At 38.9% G+C, this 17,517-nt stretch overlaps 1 protein-coding gene across 1 annotated transcript in view; it reads right to left on the bottom strand.

Annotated features, from left to right (window-relative positions):
* Window positions 1–1,474: 1,474 nt before the first annotated feature.
* Window positions 1,475–17,517, bottom strand: part of tmlhe (trimethyllysine hydroxylase, epsilon) — an 18,780-nt gene continuing 2,737 nt past the window's right edge. Inside the window, exons 4-8 of the mRNA XM_079585043.1 lie at window positions 8,539–8,818; window positions 8,300–8,419; window positions 6,590–6,826; window positions 3,039–3,177; window positions 1,475–1,881 (exon numbers count right to left, since the gene is read on the bottom strand). Coding sequence (XP_079441169.1) covers window positions 1,750–1,881; window positions 3,039–3,177; window positions 6,590–6,826; window positions 8,300–8,419; window positions 8,539–8,818 — 908 coding nt within the window. The 3' untranslated portion in view covers window positions 1,475–1,749. The remainder of the gene's footprint in view (window positions 1,882–3,038; window positions 3,178–6,589; window positions 6,827–8,299; window positions 8,420–8,538; window positions 8,819–17,517) is intronic.

Below are 17,517 nucleotides of genomic sequence, written 5' to 3' on the forward strand. Positions count from 1 at the left end.
GATACTATTAGAGATTATTTTGTAAAATTACTAAATTATGTAATAATTAGACAAGGCTGTAGACAATGTACCTAACCAATTAAAATGCATACAATACATATAAAGTATACACATATTGGCATTTTTACATGTACATTTTTATATGTAAAAATGCCAATATGTCATGTGTATACTTTATATGTATTGTATGCATTTTATTTTATTAGGTACATTGTCTACAGCCTTGTCTAAGCTAAAATAAAATAAAAACCAGTGAGACAACAGTCAAAGTCAACAAGACAAAAATGCAAGGAATTCAATTTATTTTCTAGAGGTAACATTGGTATTTTTGTGTGTACATTAATTTGAGATCATTTTATATAAGAAACAGGGTGTTAAAATGTTACAGATTAAAATATACATACCATGTATAAATATTGCAGGATATATATTTAAACTCTGCATTCTCACATCACTGTTAAGGCACAACCCCATAGAAATACCCTGCATTTACAACCATTTTAAGACATTTCCTTCATTCCGATGTTTCGGTTAAGCGAAGGATCTTCTGTGCAATGTGTAATATTGACACATAGTAGTTGAACAAAATCGATAATGCAGTTTAGACACAAAATATTGGAGTTGATTCTCCCGCCTTTTCTCCTCAGACGCTCACGCGGGTTGCCAGATTGAGAACACGTGACACAACAGCCACGAGCGTGACGAGCTCAGCTTTATACTGAAAGTTAATCAGCTAATAGGCTATATATCCGTTTTAATATTCCTCATATCATGGTAGAGCTTTTTTAGATGGGTTTTCGAGGATTATAAAGTCGTGTAGAATCTGTGATATCTGACCCAGTTTGTTCGCTGTTTCCTCGGCTGCAATACGCGGAGTTTCCCGCCAACTGGCAACCAGGGGTGTCGAAATACTATTGGGTGAATTGTCAGTGGGCGGAGTCACACAGATCAAAACAAATCAGACACTCCGACACGGAACCACATTTCAAAGGACAATAACCGGCTGTAGTAGTGTTTTTCAGAGAAACAAGCATGTGAACTTGTGTAAGCCCTCCTTTAATATATTTCTATGTGAGTTTGTTAAAATGTTTCATGTTGTAAAAAATGTTTCTCTCGGTCAAAACATTTACTATTTAAATATATTTGTCTTTGATGTCTATATCTGTACCTGTTTGTCTTCGCCCTGGCTCCTTTTTCTTTTCTTGTTTTTTCCTTCTCAGATTCAAAATGTGTGTTAGTCTCAATGGAAGTGTCTTACATTGTTGATTGTTCCCTGTTTTGTTATGTACATTCTGCATTAATAATAAAATAAAAAAAGTATGTCAACTTGTTTCCTAAATATCTGTAAAGCAAACATATGGTATTTTTATGCTTTAGTACAGCCAAAACATTTTTGTTTACATACAAACACCTTTGATTACAACTATCTGTTTGTCTGTGGAAAGAAAGCATTTTGGATCAAAAAGATACATCATCCACTACAAAAAACTAATTTAATTAAAATAGTAAAATCATTCTAACAAAGAGCTGAGTTGATTGTTAAATGTGTACAGATAGAGAGACAGATCAATTCTTATACTGTACATATATTAAAATTGAGAGTTAAGTGAAGTCTTTATATCCTTGCTGCCATGATCATAGGTTAATGGCGTCTGAAAGAGTTGTTGTGATCCTGCTGTAAATCTGCTATCGCTGTACACGGGTGTTTTCTGAATGATGGTGTAGCGTGTCCTCGGGGTAGTGGAGCGTTCAGGCCTGGAGTCCCAGAGATCGGGCCGTGTTCAGCACGTCGTCCCGGGTCAGATAGCATCCGCACAGCTGCCTCAGGCCCGTGAACGACTCTCTGCCGTGCAGGACACGCCAGTTATCAATGAACAGAACCTGGGACAAAACAACAGGAGCTGTGTTTACATGCACTGACTTACATCAATAATACATCCAATATGATTCTGAACATCGTTTACATGTGCCCGAAATTATGCAATTAGATTCACATATTCATTTACATCTGTATTGCATCTATTTCCAACTAAATTTTAGTTGCCGCCTTCAGAAATAGAGGGTGCGTCTCAGTCAGCTCCCTAGTTCACAGAAGGCACTGATCAGGGACTCAGCCATATTAAAGGGATACTTCACCCAAAAATGAAAATTAGCCCATGATTTACTCCCCCCTAAAGCATCCTAGCTGTATATGACATTCTTCTTTCAGACGAATACAATCAGAGTTATATAAAAAAAAAAAAAATTTTTAATAATAATAATAATAATAATAAAAGTGCATCTGTCCATCATAAAAGTGCATCTATCCATGATAAAAGTGCATCTATCCATCATAAAAGTGCATCTATCCATAATAAAAGTGCATCTATCCATCATAAAAGTGCATCTATCCATAATAAAAGTACATCTATCCATCATAAAGATGCATCTGTCATCATTAAAATGCATCTATCCATCATAAAAGTGCATCTATCCATCATAAAAGTGCATCTATCAATCATAAAAGTGCATCTATCCATCATAAAAGTGCATCTATCCATGATAAAAGTGCATCTATCCATCATAAAAGTGCATCTATCCATCATAAAAGTGCATCTATCAATCATAAAAGTGCATCTGTCCATCATAAAAGTGCATCTATCCATGATAAAAGTGCATCTATCCATCATAAAAGTGCATCTATCCATGATAAAAGTGCATCTATCCATCATAAAAGTGCATCTATCCATCATAAAAGTGCATCTATCCATGATAAAAGTGCATCTATCCATCATAAAAGTGCATCTATCCATCATAAAAGTGCATCTATCCATCATAAAAGTGCATCTATCCATCATAAAAGTGCATCTATCCATGATAAAAGTGCATCTATCCATCATAAAAGTGCATCTATCCATCATAACAATCAAAATTATTTATCATAATGTATTTTTTAAGCTGATTGAGAGATGCACCCAGAGGAAACTCTTTTCGTGTTGTAAAATATGAGCCAGGCATGTTGTTAGCCGGCTTCCACCAGCGTGTGAGGAGACTGGTACCTTGCCGGGTTTGAGTTTGACCCACAGCTCGTTCTCGGGTCTCCTCAGTTCTGCGGTCAGCTCTCTGTGAGCCGCGTACCAGCGCCGCACCACGTCATGAGCCACTGTGTTCATCACAGAGCGGTCGTAGTTATTATACCTGCAAATCAACCAAACACAACATCAGCAGACACACACACACACACACACTAGGCAGGGTCAAATATTAACGGGGCTTGGAGCAAAAATGCCACCAAAATTAATAAAAATGCTCCCAAAATTTGAGATATACAGGGGAAAAAATGGCGCTTGTTTTTAAAGCTACACTGTGTGATTTTTACCCCCATCTAGCGGTGAAAAGGTATATGACCATCCAGGGAATATTAGTTTCTGTTCCTCTCAATTCCAATTTCGTTTTAACTCCTACGGTGGCCAATGTAGTCCAAGATTAACATGGCTTCCAGTTCGACCTCGTCCATGAGTATTCCTTCAAGTGATGAGGTTACTTTAGAAAACTATTATTATTAGCAGTAATTTAATTTGTCAGTTAACATATAGGTTATGACATCTATGTAAAATGAATAATAGTTTTATGTTTTCGTTATTTTTTTACCATTTCATTGCTAACATCAGCTATCAGTCCCAGACGAATGCAAGCTAATCTTAGTAAAGTAACTTTAATCAGTGCTATCGTTATTCTGTATATTGTACGACATCACTAGCGTAAGGCAACCTTTACATTGTAGGCTATATCATTTTCTCCGTGAGCAGAGATCAGCTGATGTGACGGAGGGAGAGGGAGAGGGAGAGGGAGGGGAAAAAATAAAATCAGGGCCGGTGCCAGTGAATTGCGGAGACGCGAAAGGCAAAGCTTGAATTAACGGGTATGTCCCTCTTTGGCTAATGTACTTTCAAGATGGAGGGGCAACATGGCGACCGACATTCGAACCCCTCACCCGTATGTATTTTCAATGGCATATTATACACTCACGAGAATACTTTATTACTTGAACGAAGTAAATATACATTAATGAGCACATATATTTATGAAAGAACTAAGTGTTTTTAGCTAAGAATAAACTAAAAAAGTTACACAGTGTAGCTTTAATATTTATAAAAGCCTATAATAAAGAATATAGAGTGCTGATTTCCCGAACATCAGTACTATTACATGCGTGAAGCCTATTGATTTTAACAGTGCAAAGCTAAAATTATATATGCATGTCATTTGAAAGTTCAAAGTCAATGAAAAAATTCATACAACTTTATTCTGAACAAACAAACCGAACATCCTCCGCTCCACTGCTCACAGAAATTGTGCTATCCCGAAAAGATCCTCTGCCTTTGCACAGAAAGCCTTCTCATTTAAAGCCATTAAACAATGGAATCAACTTCCAGACAGTCTAAAGTTGTCTGTAGATCTCAATCATTTCTCTCGAAACTTAAAGAAATACATCCTCGATAACCAGCAGTCAGCATCCGCACACTTAAAGTCTACAAATGTAATATTGAAGTACATTTTGTTGATTATGTTGTACATATTTTAGACTGTGCTGGTTTTTTGGTTAGTTTTTCATTTAAACATCTAGTTTTAAATGTTCATTGTTTAACTAATATTGCATGTATTTGTTAGTGCTACTGACAGTTATTTGCAATGTAATGTTTTAATATTGTGTGCACCTGCCGATGGAAAATAGCATTAGCTAACTCTGGGACAAAACATCTTTTCGTAAGATTAATGTATTTTGTACATTGTCCCTGACAAATAAACTAATTAAATTAAATTAAATTAAATTAAAGTTGTGTAAATGTAGGCCGGTGACCAACGTTTTCCACTTTTGATGCTATTTCTAGCGAGAAATTACCACTGTTAAATTTAAAGTTCCCCAAATCATTTTATCCATTAAAACTCATCTTTGATCACCAGAATGACATATTTAAAAAAAAAAATCCCATGAAAAATATTTATTCATGCCTTAAAATATCTTGAATGTAACTCGACACCATTGCCTCATTTAGTATATTCGGTTCTATGAATATGCAAATGAGCCCCGCCTCCACTCACTCAGCTCAGAGATCCACTGGTTGTAACTTCCTTAAATCCTAAAAAAAGTCCACTATATTATCGCCGAGCGAAATATATTAAAAGCTGGATAAATAGTAAACCCTACTTTACCTGAAGCATACCTGCAGTACACTCATAAAAAGTAATATATACTATTGTTTATATTGTCACAAGATGTAAACTATATTATCGGCCAGCTCTTTATAGAAAAGTGGATATATGACAGGGAGGGACGTTTCCTCAGAGGAGGCGAGGGAGGCAGTGTCTCCTTAAAAAAATGAACAATGCAAATATTACAAAATCTGACATTAAAAATCTCTAGTTTTTATGAAGTAGCACTGCACACTCGCGTACGGTAACATATACTATACAGCTAATCTTAACTACTGTATTATCACCCAGCTCTAATCTGCTAAATGTGACAATAAGGCTTTAAGATAGTAAGATATTGTAATGATTAATCCATGTCAAGCTGCTTTGAAACAATGGGCGCTATCTTGCACCCAGCGCAATTGACTTTGAACACCGACGCATGTATCATTCCTATTTTGCACCCGCGCACAGCGGACTTTTCCCTCCACAGACGCGCGTCGGTAAATCAGGGAATGAACTTGCGCTCGCGGGGGCGGTTCAGCGCAAAGAGGAGCGTGTTCCGGCTCAAAACTTCCCTGGTGCTATTTTGCAGTTTTAGAAAGCAATTGCGCCACTGACCAGGAAAAAAAACAGTCTAAAGACAGTGGCGCGTTGCATGTTAGTGATATGGTATTTTAAGGGCGCGTGCTTGGCCATAATGTAGCGTGTTAACGCGCATCCACTTTGATTCTCTAATAATTATGAACAGACGCAGCAGTTTTCATTTTTGCAAATCATACATTATTACAAGAACAAATATTAACAAACGAGGGAAATCATTGTTGTGTCTGTGAAGATGTGGAAAAGATCTATCTAGATTAAAAAAAAAAAAAATCTAGATTAGGCTACACATTTACCCAAATTATACGCCTGTTTAACCGAAGCTAATTTGTGTGGTTTCTCCATCATCCCCAATGTCACTTCTCTGTGTTTTACGGTCCTGACGAGAGCGTCTGTCTCCTCGGCTGTGAACCGCTCCTGGCGTGCGCCGGCAAATATAACCGCCGTTATAATAGCAATCCGCCGTGGAACAAGCGCGCCGGCTCTTAAAGGGAATGTGAGAGGACGCTCTGATTGGTTTATTTCACGTTACGCCCAAACCACACCTATGAATAATGAAGCTACTTCAGACCAACACATTTTAGATTAGCGCCAGGCGCTAGAGGCATTTATCCCGCCGGGAAAATAGCAACAGCGCCAGGGATCCGCCCACAAAGTTACTTGCGCTTTGACACTTGCGTTTCAGAACGTTAAAATAGGGCCCATAGTGTATTATGAAAAGCGCTATAGAAATTAATGTGATTTGACATTACGAAGTCTATTTACTCAATTTGAAGTTTCAAGAAAGCAAGTACAAAGAAACACGAGGTCTCACCGGATCATGTAGACCTCGTTGTTCCAGGGATACACGTTGAGCACGGGGCCGATGCCGATCATGTGGTTGCGGTGCGCACTCAGGTTCTCCACGTACTCGTGTTTGATCGGCACGTGGGAAAGCAGCTCGAAGTTCCCGGGCGTTCGCCGGAGGACGGCGTCAGCGGCGTGGAACCCGTCCACCAGAAGAGTCCTGCCGCCCGTTCCCTCGTGCCTCAGACAGTGAAACACCTGGATGCTGACGGACCCGGAGACCGATTACAACACTTCACTTATCACACTCAAATAAAATTACTATTTCTATCCATCTCTATGGCTGCTCTGCCATTGATGATAAGTATTAAACTGATAACTGGGTAGGGAAGTGTGAATATCAGTAAAGAAATATCAAATCTCTTTATATGTAATCTATATATAATTTTAAAGGGGTGGTAACATGCCATTTTCACAAGATGTAGAATAAGTCTCTGATGTCCCCAGAGTGTGTGTGTGAAGTTTTAGCTCAAAATACCCCACAGATATTTTTATATAGCATGTTAAAGTTGTCACTTTTCGAGGGTTTGCAAAAACGCATCGTTTTGTGTCTGGCCCTTTAAATGCAAATGAGCTGCTGCAGAGGGCGGAGCTTCAAGAGCTCACGTGTGTTAGGAGCTGCGATTACCTCACACACACACACACACACACTAAAATGACAGAAACTGTTCTGCCTTTAATGTTAAACCGGAGTCAGACAAAGATGGAGAGACTCAAGAAGAACAACATGTAGAAGCAACAGGACGTCTCTGAATGGTTAGTTGATAAGTTTATGTCGCTGATGTGGAGTTAACTATCTTCAATTAGCATATTCTGTCATGATAATCTATAAATCGCTCGTATAGGAACTGTTGTGAGATGCACACAGAGTGACTTTCTATTGCATGTGAAAAGATGGATGCTAAAGTTTGAGCTGACTCACAAATGTGCTCGACTACAACAACTCTTCCTCTTCTCAACATGGACTGCGTGTTCAGGGGGCGGGGCTTATGTAAATTTAGGGTTGGTGATGTCACTAACCCGGAGGAATGTCGTGTAGTTCCTACCAGCCGTTTGTTGTAGTCCTTTTCTTTAAAAGCAAATATCTCCCTTTGCTTTGAACTTTGAGCGTTGTAACTTTGCAGATGTTGTTTATGATCAAACAGCAACATTACACACTAACTACAGTTAGAAAACACAACATTACACACTAACTACAGTTAGACAACACAACATTACACACTAACTACAGTTAGACAACACAACATTACACACTAACTACAGTTAGACAACACAACATTACACACTAACTACAGTTAGAAAACACAACATTACACACTAACTACAGTTAGAAAACACAACATTACACACTAACTACAGTTAGACAACACAACATTACACACTAACTACAGTTAGAAAACACAACATTACACACTAACTACAGTTAGAAAACACAACATTACACACTAACTACAGTTAGAAAACACAACATTACACACTAACTACAGTTAGAAAAGTCAAATCATACTCAACCACCGCTTTAACTATAATCTAAAGTTACTTCAGTGGTCACTGTTTACTCTAAGCTCTTATAATAGAGCAGAATGTGAGTCCCTGAGATCGACTACACATGCTGTGAGGAACTGGATCTGGCCGACAGGAGTTAAGCCGGTCTCATGTTTATGAGTTTCATGTTTACCCGCAGGGTTCCTGAAAGTATGAGGTGTCGGTGTGGCGGTCCAGGGCCAGCTTTGTGTAGGCCGTGTCTCCACGAGAGAAATCTGAAGTGAAGTTCCACATCCGCCCATACATGGTCTCTCTGGACATTCCCCAAAAGACACAAAACATCGGATGACGTTACGGTAAAGAAATGAGAGGAGAGAAGATCTATCGCCTATCAAAACAAGTCATGTATGAGCAGACACCGCGAGGCCTGACCTGATGAGGCTCACTCTTTGGGTCACGGTTTCTGTGGCTTCGAGGGTCGCTGGGACGTCTTCGACGAAGGCGATTCCGTAAAGCAAGAAGCAGTTGAGGAAGTTCTTCAGCTCCTCGTCGCAGCTCATGAACTTCTCCCAGCGTGCACTGGGAACCCGAGCGCTGGCGTAGACGTCCGCGTCCCACAGCACACGGGGCTGCATGGCACTTCTCTTCTGGCCCTCGTAGCTGTTCTGCGCTAGCCATGCTAGGCCGTAGCGCGTCACGTGACCGTCTGGCCCTGGAGGGGGTCACGAAACACTTCGTCAAGTCAAGTCATCTTTATTTATATAGCGCTTTTTACAATACAGTGTTTCAAAGCAGCTTTACAGAGATAACAGGAAAATAATGCAACACAGTTTGTTTCTAGAAGAAAATAGCGTCATAGTCCAGCTTAAAGGATTAGTTCACTTTTAAAAATACTTTTGCTGATAATTTACTCACCCCGATGTCATCCAAGATGTCCATGTCTTTCTTTCTTCAGTCGAAAAGAAATGAAGGTTTTTGATGAACACATTTCTCCATATAATGGACGTCAATGGGCCCCAAACGGGTCAAGGTCCAGATGAGTGTCAGCGCCGCTTCAACGGGCTTTAAACGACACCAGACGATGAATACGGCTCTTATCTAGCGAAACCATCGTCATTTCACAAATAAATAAAAAAGTTTAAGTTTTTTAAGCACAAGCGCTCGCCTTGCTCTGTTCTGTGATGCGCGTTCGTGACGTCACGTAATACGCAGTTACGCTGAAAAGGTCACGCTTCTGTGAAAAGTAAAACATTTCTATCCTGACGAAAATTTTCTTTTAGGCTTTTTAATATTCCAACACCAGGATACGCACACGCTACGGGCATTTTAAACGATAAACTGACACAAAGACATGTGAATATGTGTGTATGGTCCTCCTTCCGCACATCTGTAAACACTGACTCGTCAAGCGTGACCTTTTCAGCGTAACTGCGTATTAATGACGTCACGAACGCGCATCACAGAACAGAGCAAGGCGAGCGTTTGTGCTTAAAAAACTTAAACTTTTTTATTTATTTTTGAAATGACGATGGTTTCGCTAGATAAGACCCGTATTCATCGTCTGGTGTCGTTTAAAGCCCGTTGAAGCGGCGCTGACACTGTCATCTGGACCTTGACCCGTTTGGGGCCCATTGACGTCCATTATATGGAGAAATGTGTTCATCAAAAACCTTCATTTCTTTTCGACTGAAGAAAGAAAGACATGGACATCTTGGATGACATCGGGGTGAGTAAATTATCAGCAAATTTTTAAAAAGTGAACTAAGTTAGTTCAGCGAAACTTTTAGATCAGCAATAAAGAACAGATATAAGATTCAAATAATATCAGATTTTGTCTAATTTTAAATAAACACAAAAAAACAGACATGAAAAATGTATTTTGCTATGGTTAAATAAATGTTCAGTGATATCTTCCATAGATTTTTTTTTAATTTTGGTGCAGTTTTTCTCTATATAGTGTTGATATGGCAACTAGTAAATACACTAAGTTTCGTCATGCTGGCATGTGTGGACAGTTTTAGACCATGTGTGTTACAACAAGTGCTCACCCCTATAAAATATGTAAATAGATAAATTGCTTGCTAACCTTTCCTATGTAAGGTAATATCCAATTTCACAACTTCATCGCCATGACATCACATCACAACACTATAAACCCTGAACTGTAACTGTAAAAATTATTATTTAAACAGCTTTACAACACAAATTATACACAAGCGTTCACAGAAGAATTCATGTTAAGGGCTTTTATGAAATGACAAGCATATCATTTCTGTTTTCTCCAAAAAAATATCCAAAAAAAATATCCAAAAAAAAGTCCCCCTGTGGTGAAAATCCAGCTTTTAATGTTGTTTATATGTCTATGTGGTGTTTTTAATCTGCTTTAAGACACACCATGTGTAAGTTCATAAGTCGACAGCATATATCCCAGTGATATAGCTCTCCATCATTTATTATATTGCATTACGTTTTCATCCGATGCAGTCCGTGATGCAAAGATCAGCCAGATTAGTGTGCAGACGGTGGCTCAGGTCAGTCAAAAACACATTGAACAGACATTCACATTGGGACGGGATTAGATTTCGCAGAGGAAAAACAGCAGGTCATTTGCTCTGGAATTTTTGTAGAGGTTGTGTGAGAAAAACAGACTTGACATTCAGACAGGATTAAAATCTCAAAAAGTGCATCTGTGAAACACACATTTCTCCAGGAAAACTAGTCCTGTCCGAATAGGAAAAGTGCTACCTAAAAATAAACTGACAGTATTGAATATGTTTAATGCAAGAGCTATTGCGTATCTGTTAGTCAGTCGTGTCACAAATGGCTGTATTAATGATGTGCACGATGAAGGAAATAATATAAGGACAATCTTTAATAACACTTAAAGTCCCCCTGTGGTGAAAAAACAAGTTTTTAATGTTGTTTATTTGTAGGGCTGTGAAACGATTAATAATAATGTTAATAAAGTTTGTGTTTACATAATATATGTGTGTGTACTGTGTATAATTATTTTGTAAATATTAATACACACACATGCATGTATATATTTAAGAAAAATGTGTTATTATATATAAAATATTTCTATTTCTGTATAATATAAATTATATAAAAATATATATGCAATATATAAATGCAAATATTTCTCAAATATATACATGCATGTGTGTCTGTTTATATATAAAAATTAATTATACACAGTACACACACATATATTATGTAAACACAAACTTTTATTTCGGATGCTATTAATCGTGATTAATTGTTTCACAGCCTTATATGTGTCTATGTTATGTTTTTATAAGACAAGCCATGTGTAAGTTCATAAGTCGACAGCATTGCTGAGTATTTTCTGCTTAAAACTGCAGTGAACCAAAGACAGTCTCAAACACACGGTTTGAAATCGCTGGTGTTTCTGACGTCACAAACTACCTTGTAACCAATCAGATCAACGTGTGATCGCCAACCAGTGAGTGAGTGAGTGGAGGCGGGGCTCATTTGCATATTCATAGAACCGCGAATACTAAATGAGGCAAGGGTGTCGAGTTACATTCAAGCTTATTTGGCATATTTTTTCAAGGAATCGTTTAAAGATGTCATTTTGGTGATCAGAGATGAGTTTTAAGGGACAAAATGATCGACTGCAGGGGGACAAACGCTGCGGCGGCCATTTTGTGACTATTGTTTTGTTCGCTGTTGGATTATACGATACAAACAGGTACGGTTTTAATTTAATCTGAAATCAATATCTCAAATAATTATGTATGTGTTGAAATGTTGTGTAATGTTGTGTAATAAGTGTTATGACTGTATACCGTATCCTTTAAATGTCCGTCTAGTTTGAAACTGCTCTCTTCGGGAAGCTTTGCGTTTAAAGACCTAATCAAATATTTCAACTCAGATCAATATTTTGTGTCTAATAATTTACTTCTGTGGCAAGTAGCCGTGTAATAACCGGGATAATGTACATCCAGCCGGTGGGTCTCTTAGAATAACCTCGGCTTCGGGTCCTCATCATCCTGTCGGGGGGGAATGTTTAGAGAACCACCAGCTGGATGTACATTATCTTTTACTTACACACCAGTTGATTGACAATCTTAGGCCAAAGTATCACATACACTAAAGTCATGAGAAAGTGTTACTGTGTAACTGATTTAAAGTGAATCTCACAGATGGTCCTCTGCGTTTCGCAAGAGTCAAAGTCTCGCGGAGCCTTATCTTTACTCAGGAAGGAGATATCCATCTTTGTTTGGGAAGAGTGTTAAACTTATCTGAGCACAATAACACCACAATCTCTGAGGATTGAAACATGAAGACACAGGTCAAGAGGTTCATCTTCCTATCCCAATATTAAGCAATCCTGCATAAAACAGTGCACATTGTGTACAGGTGCCATTTTAATACAAAAAATTTGGTTTGGTTTTGAAAACCAGGATGTTTACTAGGAAATGAGGGATATGGAATAAATAAATGTGGAACAACAACCAATGAGAAAAATCTCAATCCTTAATGGTTAGTTGAAATTTAACCAAAAACTGAAAACTGTCTTCATACTCTTTTCAACAACAGCTCTCACGTCTGACAAGGTCCAGAAAACAACAACAAACATTTGAGATATGAAATGTTTGTTGAAGCGAGAACGGATCAGAGATTTGGCCAAGGACAAGATTATCAGTTCTCGTATGCACATGAGACTTATACTGCACTGTTCAAAATAATTCTGTTAAATTTACGGTAAAAAAACCCGGCAGTTGTGGTTGCCAGAAATTTACCATAAAAAATACAGTAGGAACATTTTAGGTTTTACAGACTTAACTTAAATTTACAGTAAAAAAAAACATATTTCATTATCTGATGGTTCGGAGTAATTTCAACCTAGGGTCCTTTGCACCATGACATTATTAAAGTTAGAGCTTATTTAGAGATATCAGTTATTTCAACAAAAACACATCAAATGTGAAGCGTCACGCAGGGAATTGTGGGAATGTCAATTTAATTTTTTTCACTGTAAATTATACAATGACTTAGCCTGGCTAACGCCAGACCCAATTCTCGTTGAGACTTGGGTCTGGGAACCACATGTGCATTTTCTCGTATTTGAGGCGTGGTTTACGAATGCGCCGGCGCCGTTTATTGGGTGCTAAGAATGTCTATCAAATGCGCCTGTACGTAGCTCATAGCCAATCGTTTCTATTATACCAGATGACGAATGTAGAGAAATGGTTTAACGCCAAACGCTGCTCTTTTTTCTAAATAAACTTGCGATCTAAACTACTTAGAACAATATCTAAGGCTGCATCAAAAGGTAGCTTCGCGTCTGCTGCCATGTTGACTCCATAGATATAAACAAACTGCTTAGTTGTGTCGCAAAGATGTCGTCATCGTCTTGCTGCTCCCTCCCCGTTCTGTGATTGGTTCCCTAAACGAGGCGAAAATCAGGTCCATGGTTTCCAGACTGCCTTTCAGCGAGAATAAAATCGCGCTGCGCAAAGGCAGTCTGGGGAAACCCAGGCTAACAATGACTTGTTTTTTTTCACTTTCAAAAACTGTAAAATGACATTAAATGTACTGTTATATCTATCACAGTTATGTACCGTATATTCGAGGTCTGCAAGCCCGTCGGGACCTGACACGCTAAGCCCAATCGGGCCGGGCTCGGGTCTTTTTTCTTTTCTTTTTTACAGATCGGGCTCGGGTCGGACTCGGGCTTATTTAGCTTCTCTCCTTTTATTGTGCCCATAATATACGTGCAGAGCACACGTCACATAGTGTGTATGAAATATTGTTAGCTGTATATTGATTATATTATAAATATTATACATCGTCTGAGCAACACAAACGCAATACGCATATACGCACGTGTCACGACAGTTGACCATGCAGAGCATCAGGGAGAAGTCGGAGCGTGGGGAGTTAATAAAAGTTCACATTAATATTATGTAACATTAGCCAGTTAGCGAAGAGTTAGCGAACATTGTTTTGAAAAGCAAAGAAAGGTAAGCCGTTTATTTACTTATTTTTGCGGTTGGATCCCGTAGTGCTGTATTCTCTACTGCGCTTATGCTTCTCTGTAATGTCTGTCCAATTTTTGCGGGCATGATGTTTCAGGGCTATAATAAAAGTTTACCTCTTAGTAGCGTGTGAGTTGTGTGTGTGTGTGTGTGTTTGCGTGTAGCAGAGACCGCACACATCAGAGAGCGCGCATCAGAGAAATCACTTAAAGTGATATTAATGTTGGTCTCGGGTCGGGTCATGTATATAGTACGGAAACTTTCTGTTAACCAATTAACAGTTTTTCACCGTAGCATTTTTACAGTATTTTACCGTTAAAATCACGATCATTTTTGTTTTTTATCTCTTTTTGGAGCGTGAGATTATGAGGGCGAGTAAATACTGCCAGAACTATCCCTGTGAGGCTGAAGTGAGTGAGATGAATCGCTCATATCAATATCAATAACGTCCACAATGGTTTCGGACACCCAAATGGCTGTTCCCAGTTTTTTGGCTTTTAGTATGAATATGTTAGCCTTACTGTTATCTATAAGCTATGTGCTCCAAAACAAAATTAAAATCAGGTTCATATCACAGTTATGTATTGTGCATATAGTCAGTCCCTCCAGAAAAACGCGATTATGCGATCGCATGATTCAATGCATAATCAGCCAAAGTCCGCATATTTATGCGGGCGATGCATTTTTTCAAATACGCCGCACTTTCGCCGCATAAAGTGCAGATTTCCGCGCGCAAAATATGCGGGCTTGCATGATTTCATAATCCCCGCATTTTCGTTGCAAAAAGTCACATATATCTTAGCAGAAAGTTGAAAAATGTTGCGTTTACTTCACACAAGCAATTTGCCCTGTTGCCATGGGAACGTTATGAAGTGACGTAATTGCGCGACATCATTGAAAAGCTGCAAACCCCGCGATGCCGATGAAACCATGATGAAGCCCGCAAATCATTCTCATTTGCCAACAAACATAAGCGCAAAAGACCGCGCAGAGCAGTTTCCCAGTGTGTCACATGACAGTGGGGGCAAATTATTTTGCACTCCGTGCAACTGTGTGTGTGTCGGACCACAGGCGGAAGTCGACGCTGGACAACCACTTTGCCACTTTGTCATTTTTACAGAAGTTGCAGCATATTAATTTTGTAAAGCTACAGAACTTGTTCGACTCATCAATGTTTTGTAAGTTTGAGCATGTGTTTATTAAAGGAGAACTCCAGCGCAAAATGAACCTTTGGTCTAATTACACATTGTTACCTAGTCAACCGTTATCTGAGATTTGTTTTCATGATTATCGAATGTAAATAGTTTTATCTCTAAAAACAGTTTAGCCTATAACGCTAGTATAACGCTAGTATATTGGGCATAGAGTAATGTCAAATAAAAATAGCTTGTTAATACCACTAACAAGGCTCAAAATAGCCCCACACTAACACGGCAGCATAATGAGGGTCCCTACCTTCAAACCGAAGCATTGAGAACTTTGACAGTGTCCAGACAGTTTAATAAGAAGATATAAGAAGACAGTCAACTTCACGTATACAAGCAGAAGCCATCTTTGAAAAACAGACTCGATCAGTCAATCAACGAAACGCCGATCTAAATGCGCTGGACCATATGAGATTCTACACAGTTCAGCGCATTTGGATCGGCGTTTCGTTGATCGACTGATCGAGTCTGTTTTTCAAAGATGGATTCTGCTTGTATACGTGAAGTTGACTGTATGTATAAAATATCTTCTTATTAAACTGTCTGGACACTGTCAAAGTTCTCAATGCTTCGGTTTGCATGTAGGGACCCTCATTATGCTGCCGTGTTAGTGTGGGGCTATTTTGAGCCTTGTTAGTGGTATTAACAAGCGATTTTTGTTTGTCATTACTCCATGCCCCATATACTAGCGTTATACTAGCGTTATAGGCTAAACTGTTTTTAGAGATAAAACTATTTACATTCGATAATCATGAAAACAAATCTCAGATAACGGTTGACTAGGTAACAATGTGTAATTAGACCAAAGGTTCATTTTACGCTGGAGTTCTCCTTTAAGGTCTGAAATAAAACAAGATGAGAACTTAAATATTCCCAGCACTTTATGTGAGGTAGTACGCTTGCTTATCATAGGAAGTAATAAGAAATGACTCTTTACATTTAAAGTAGTAGCCTAGTGAATAGGGTGTTGGGGGAAAAACTCTTTTTTTCTCTTTTCCATCAAACCGTAGTTTTTTTACCGTTAAAATCACGATCATGATCATTTACCGTTAAAGGAACACTTCACCCATTTGCATTAGACTTTGTATCTTTAGAAACCCAGTCACATTTTCGAATGGTCATGGTTTATTCCCTTATTTTCCCCTGAGATGGGAGAAATAAGGATTTAAGTGTTCCACTTCCTGCTTTTTATGACGCAAAAATCGTCAATTTGCGTCATAAAAAGCAGGAAGTCACATTTCTTTGAATAAGGGTAAGACTACAAACACTAGCTCATCATTTATCCAGTAGAAGGCGCTGTTCCGCATGTTTTCAACCCGCCCATAGAGGGATCTCACTCACAGAATGTACATATAGTGTCAGCCATTCTTTATTTGGAAGCTAAGCTAACATTTTCTTATTCTGTGGAGAAAGCTGAGTAGTAGCGGTGACCATCCTCTTTTTCCCGGACATGTCCGGCCGTCTAGATCGTCCAAAATGTCCAGGATTCGGCTTTTGCTTTCTGCAGTCGCATTCATAGTTTACATGCACACCTTTTGTTTCAATCTAACTGAATTCATTCCGATCGGTGAATCTGAATGTAGTGTTTACATGAACGCTAAACAAGTGATCGTTTGATGTGCGTTTTAACATTGCTAGGAAAATTCCCGCTCCTTCGTGAGAGATACGAGACCGGTGCGTCTCACAGGCGCCGGCGCCACTCATCAGTAATCACGCCACCGGGCTCGCATCGTTCTCCGCGGCCGTCAGTCTCGTTCCTGCTCGTCACAGTAAACATGAGGAATGGCGACTGAAGAACGCAAAAGCCGAATCCTGGACATTTTGGGCGACATCAAAATACTGGGCAGACTCACGGAGACCATAGGACGGAGACTCACTAGTAGCATAGCCTTGTTGTTTACTGCGATCTCTTACCGGTAGGCGTGGCCTCCTAGGGCAGCGAAGCAAGTGCATTCTGGGAGTTGTTGTCTTTCATCCCCATAAGCCAAAAATACATTTTCTGGCTTTTCTCAGTCTAGAGGGCTCCAAATTCAAAAATAATTTCACATTTCTTCTACATAAATGACCCATTTTAAATACACATTCATCTTTCCAGAGGTGAAGTGTTCCTTTAAAATCTGTTAAAAAACATTTTTGTTTTTTATCTCTTTTTGGAGCGTGAGATTATGAGGGCGAGTACACACTGGCAGATCTATCGC

Source organism: Phoxinus phoxinus, assembly GCF_949152265.1.
Source record: "Phoxinus phoxinus genome assembly, chromosome: 17".
Taxonomy (NCBI): domain Eukaryota; kingdom Metazoa; phylum Chordata; class Actinopteri; order Cypriniformes; family Leuciscidae; genus Phoxinus; species Phoxinus phoxinus.